The following is a 6036-nucleotide window of genomic DNA, read 5'->3' on the forward strand; positions in this document are numbered from 1 at the left end:
GATGAGGAATCCGGCGAGGAGGAACTACGGGGGTTTCCGCCGCCCATATCTTGCATTGGGAAGAGGTGCTTGCAGCCCATAAGGCAGAATGGGAGGTTTATTCTGACGGAGATGAGAATCTCGACGCAGGAGTTCCTGCATGCCTGCCGCAAGAACGGGCGGCTCAAGGTGCACGTCGTTCACTCCGACGAGGAGGATGACGAAGTCGAGACCATCCATGGCACCTGCAAATAACAGAAACACCATAGGTAGGCACCAGTTAACTACGTCTTGTTTGCATCAATGTCAATGCTTCCATCATGCAAATAAGACGACTCTAGTAATTCATAATGTTCCTACTTCATAGCAGAGAGAACACAAAACAAACCTGCTTTTTGCTTCTTCTGTTTATATTGTTTCCTTTTTCATTTTCTGTACACTTTTAACTCTTCTTCTCCTTCACCTGACTTTCACTAGGACCTTAATTAATACATTCTCTAAGCTTCCTCCATATCTTAATTATTCAGAAATTTGAGATATCCACATCATCAAAATCATAAACATTGTCATTTATATGATAACATGGGGTATCTCACTTTTCTAAGTTATCAAATTAATACGGGTAGAAATACTATATATAATTCGCTAGCAGACTAAAATTTTGCTGTTTAATCAATTTATGAGGCTTGAATAATATACGTATTAATCAACTAGAACTATCACTCAATCAGTTTATAAAGCTAAACAACTGCATTTTCCCATTAACAAACTCCAAAGCATGCACTAATCCACTAATACCACGATTCACAACCAAAAGAGCATATTTTCATCGAACTAAGTATGCAAATTGAATAACTGAAAAGGGTCACATTATTGAAACGACGATGGTTCTCCATTGACTGGATATCATCCCAAGGAAGTTAAGGGGCTCAAACAAAGAAATCATAAATCTTTGTATTAAGCAAGGCCAAAGTTTCTATGGAATCAGAGGGAAATGTTACTGCCATCCAAGGTCAGAAGAACCTTGTATAAATCTGGGCGTCGATCGCGAAATATCCCCCAACTATGTCTCTTGGATTTGATCTTGTCCAGATCAAATTCTGCAACAAGAATTGCTTCATATTTATCATCAGCATTAGCAATCAATTCTCCAGTGGGGCCTATTCAACAGAACACATGTTCAAAATCCTCTTAGTAGGGAGTAAAAGGTGTTAAACTGAAAATTTGATCAATTTGGCAAAAGACTAACCTGCTATAAACGAATTCCCGTAGAATGTGATCTCACTCTTGCCATGTTCAGTATCTATGATTTCCTTACCGATGCGGTTTGATGCAACTAAAGGTACCTGTATGTATAAAAGGCATATGAGGTTAAATGTGAAAGCAAAAGCTACCAATATGACACTGCGATTGGATAAATACATGAAATTCAAAAAGGGCCAGGCTGCTGAAAGAGTTTGATTCCTCCTTCCTCCATCAAGACTTACACACTAGCTTTGCCGAGGAACAAGGGCAATGCTGATTTCCTCAGATAAATATTTTAGGGTATAAACATATGGCTACTAGCATACTGGAAATGGGAGTGCATTGACAATTTTTACATAAAAAAAATATGACATAAACTGCAAGCAATCAAAGGAACTAAACCTTGCACTAAATGAGTTTTAAACAAGAAAAGAACTTCCTTGTGAACAAGTTCCAGCCAAAGGAGGCAAACCTATATCCAAAGATTAAGGAAAACAGAGAGCATCATGTGTCCTACATACCCACCATTAAGAAAAAGGAGAAGCATGGAGGTCATGGGATCAAAAGTAATTATGATCTGATGCATGGTTAATAAAGAAACCGTGCTTGCAATATGGCATTTGTCATACAGCATATCTTATGCCTGAACAGAACAACAATTTATAAGTTGCTCAAAATCTTTTCATCTAAAGATGGTGCTGCTCTAAGAAACTCACCAAATTAGCTCCAGCATGGCCCTGCATCACCCGTTTCCAGTGATTTCGAGAATCTAGGCCATCATCTTGAGGTTCAGAACCAATGGCAGTAGGATAGAACAATATTTCTGCACCTAGAAGAACGATGGCTCGAGCTGCCTCTGGAAACCACTGATCCCAGCAAATACCTTACAAGTAACAAGAAGTAATCATCAGCTCTCGCTGAAGGGTTGCAAGCTGCTTCGCCCTCTACCACTAGTATTTACCAGTTCGCATAAGCTAGACTACAGAAAATTAGAAGTTCAGGAGCGGAGGAGACTCTATGTTATTCTTGTTCTTGTGGTAATTTCAAATATTAAATGATCTCTGGTCTTGAAACAAAATTAAACAATGAAGGGTGGTGAGCTAGATGTAAAGACATCTTACCAACTCCAATCTTGGCAAATTTAGTTTGGAAGATCTGTTGACATTTATATTACCAATGTTTGAAGCAATCAGCAACAGTACCACAAGTATAGTTTCGATAAAGATAAGCATCAGACTAATCATTCAACTCGATGGTCCTAACCTTAAAACCAGTGTCGCCTGGGTTGAAATAAAACTTCTCCTGGTAACCTGGACAAAGCATAATCACCCATAATTAAACCCTTCTGCTGGAAATACAATCTTGGATGCGCCAATCAAACTCAACAAACGTGGCCCATCTGGAATGTGGGATTTCCTGTATAGTCCAAGATCTGTCCCATCAGCATCAATCACAACTACTGAATTATAGTGTGCATTGTTTGCCTCCTCGAAAAAGCTAACTGGTATTACTACTGCCAATTCTTTTGCCAGTTTCTGCATCCTGAATTCCACAAGCCTTAGAGACGCATACTGCTCTGGTTTTAACGCAATATCCAAAAGTATCATGGTCGATTTAGTGATGTACATTTCTAGATTCTTGAGTAGAAAATTTGTACCTCAGTATAGTCGGGTGCTCTTTACAAGGTTTAGCTCGATGGAAGAAGTCTTCCTTTTGTGCTTGACAAAAGTAATAACCTTCAAATAACTCCTGAAGGTGCAATGTCATAAACACAACTCAAAAAATAATAGGAGTAGCTAGATAGGCACATAAAGAGACATAATGTTGTTGATGTAGAACACCCTGGGATGATCCAAGCAAAATACAAATTTAGGGTAATGTTTCTCCCAATTCAATGGAAAAAGGCAGCGATTGAAGACAAGGCACTAAGTAACGAAAAAGTTTATAACAAAAAAATCCTAGTCGCCAAGGCAACTAATAATCCTGACTAGCTTTGGAGCTGTCTTCTATAGCTAAATTGTGCAGAGTCTGCAGACACTATAAAACTAACAAGAAAAAAGTTATCTGCATGTGGGATTAAAAGTCAAGAAAGTTAAAATCATTGATTACATAAGAGACTTCCAAAATATTCCATTCCCATAAGATAGCCATAATTTTAGAGTAAAAGCATGAAAATAATTTTGGTAGCCAATGAATCCAAGAAAACACGAAACAATTTATAGCAAAAGCAACCAGAAAGGCATATGGAGGTTACAATGGTTTCAAGGAATGAAATCTCTTCATTAAAGAGTACAAACCTGTATCAGAATAATATTTGCCCCCTTTTTATGAGCTGCTCTAACCAACCTGCGTCCAAAAGTATTCTGATTCATTCTACAATAAAATGCCAAAACTTTCTGGCAAATGTGCGTTGCTTAAGATATACTACTTTACTCACTAAGAAACAGTCTGTGGGGGGATTATAAGGTTCAGCTCCATTGATGTTCATGATACATGCATATCACAAAATAATGCTAGCCCAATAGAACCATTACCTTTTAAACTTTTTTTCTTCTAAGGTAAAAGAGTAACAGCATGATCGACTATGAATACTAAAAGACAAGCACTGGAAGCACAATGGTATGATCTAATAGATATCATGTCGTTTCGAGTAAATATCAATTGTTCAATAGTATTAATAAACTATTCATCATTAGAAAACTAGTACAAACCAATCAACCCTTAATCACCGACTGCTCACTGACAATAAATATACTTATTTGGTATTCGAACACAGGAAATCACAATTTTCATTGTCTCTATTTCGCTTGTCGATTGAAGTGCATCTCTTGTTGTTTAATATTCGCTCTTCAACATAAAAATGCTTCAAAAAAATTCACTAATTCATGTTGCACGGATTAAAATTCCTCCAAAATCACAACTGACTAATGTTCTCTACAGCACGGAAAAACAATTACAAAATGCAGAAAAAATTATTCCCATGGAAGAGGATTCACCTTTCTGCTGTTTCGACGTTTGTGAGAACATCACCGGTGCAAGCGAATTGCAGCGCGGAGACGGTAACTGTCCAGCTTTTTGCCATGTTTGTTTTCTAGCTCAGTTTGAAGCAAAAGGGTAACTATTTACATCAACATTCAAGTTATTTATTTTTTAAAAAATTTAACTTATTATCCCATTTTAAAATTCGTGTTATTTTTTGCAGTACTTTAAATACATGTGAGGTTTTATACTCCAAAAATTACAATTAATCCAAATAAAAAAGTAAATTATAAATTCGTGTTATTTTTGCAGTATTTTAAAAATTACAATTAATCCAAATAAAAAAGTAAACTATAAACTGAGAACTTGATTCGCATAAAAAATGGCAACAGGTAGGTACAGAATCATTTCTCGATATATCACACTGTTGCCATTTTTGGACAATTTAACATCAATTAAAATGCTTCTAAAAAGAGATAAATGCGAGGTTGAGCAACTCTGAACTGCTATAGAAAAGAAGTTTTCAAGACTGAGGTACTGCACATTATACTCCATAATTTAGAAATTCGGATTCTAATAAAGTTTCTCGTACATGATTTTGTTAGCCAGCTTGAAGCTACTGTCACTAATGTTTATGCACTTAACTGTACAGAGTACACATGTATTCTGTCCAAGATAGTTTTCATTGGGATCCTTCATGGTAGAGTTAATAAAAGGTGTCATACTTGACTTGTTGCTTTCTGTTATCAAGAAATAAATATTGCAACATGAGTAACAAATTTACCGGAAAAAATTAAAAGAACTGGTGTTTTTTTGCAGAGAATGGATCTCCCAGAAAAAGATATCAACGGGCATTCAAGGTGTCAAGATGAAATATAGGAGACACTCAAGGTGTCATGGATGAAAACATGGAATCAACAACAGATTCAAGGTTAATACATATAGCAACTTGAACAGAGTTACCTTTAAACAAAAACATAAATAGGACACAAAAACAAAAACATAAATAGGAACTTAAATTAAATAACTGTAAGAACATATATAGCAGAAACTGAAAACAATAGATTAATAATAAATAACAAAATGCATAAAGGATAGATAACGAACAAATAGGAAGAGACCTATTAAGAAGAAATAGTGGAATTGCATAGAAGTGGAATTGCAGAGAAGAATAGATAGGAAACAAACTGAACTAAATTTCTATTGTTGATTCTGTGGAGTGATTTCGGTTGAGAGAAGAAGGTGAGTGATTTTGGGAGTGTTAGAGTGTCCACTATAATGTGGACACTCCAATAGCCCCGCCCCAAAATTTGTCCATAGCCCCAAATTTATTGTCCACAGCCCCAAAATTTTGTTTCCGCCACTATGATGGACACTTCCAATAGCCTCAATCTTTTTTTCATTTATGTTAATTCAATTATATTTAAATTTATCGGACTATGCGTAATTAGAAGAAAACGACTATACGTGAAGAAATTAAAATTAAACACTAAATTTTCGTCGTATTAAAGTACAGGAAAAATTATACAACGAAAATTTAATCTAGTGCAAATCACAAAGGTGTTCACACTGCGCCGCCTCCCCTACGTGCCCAAACTTCTTCAATCAAATCGGCCTGGAGTGTGGTATGTGATGTGTTTCTGCGCATATCAGCGAAACGTTGGATCAAATATTCATTGCTCCGTGGTACGCCCATCTGGATCGGCGCGGAGGCAACACCGTGACTTGTACTTGCGCCCTCTTCCGGTGCCCAGCGCTCTGCCGCAAATCCTTCATCTTCTATTATCATATTATTCAATATGATACAAGCTAACATGATATTCGCGAAATCAT

At 36.5% G+C, this 6036-nt stretch overlaps 1 protein-coding gene across 1 annotated transcript; it reads right to left on the reverse strand.

The window, feature by feature from the left end:
- Nucleotides 1–292: 292 nt before the first annotated feature.
- Nucleotides 293–4350, reverse strand: LOC121775965 (N-carbamoylputrescine amidase-like). The gene is made up of 9 exons (XM_042173077.1): nucleotides 4221–4350; nucleotides 3522–3570; nucleotides 2882–2973; nucleotides 2615–2766; nucleotides 2488–2534; nucleotides 2346–2379; nucleotides 1941–2107; nucleotides 1229–1325; nucleotides 293–1139 (listed from the first exon to the last, which is right to left on the reverse strand). The coding sequence occupies exons 1-9, from the start codon at nucleotides 4304–4306 to the stop codon at nucleotides 964–966; spliced, it is 900 nt and encodes a 299-aa protein (XP_042029011.1). The 5' UTR covers nucleotides 4307–4350; the 3' UTR covers nucleotides 293–963.
- Nucleotides 4351–6036: the final 1686 nt, after the last annotated feature.

This window comes from Salvia splendens, chromosome 18 (genome assembly GCF_004379255.2).
Source record: "Salvia splendens isolate huo1 chromosome 18, SspV2, whole genome shotgun sequence".
Lineage (NCBI taxonomy): Eukaryota > Viridiplantae > Streptophyta > Magnoliopsida > Lamiales > Lamiaceae > Salvia > Salvia splendens.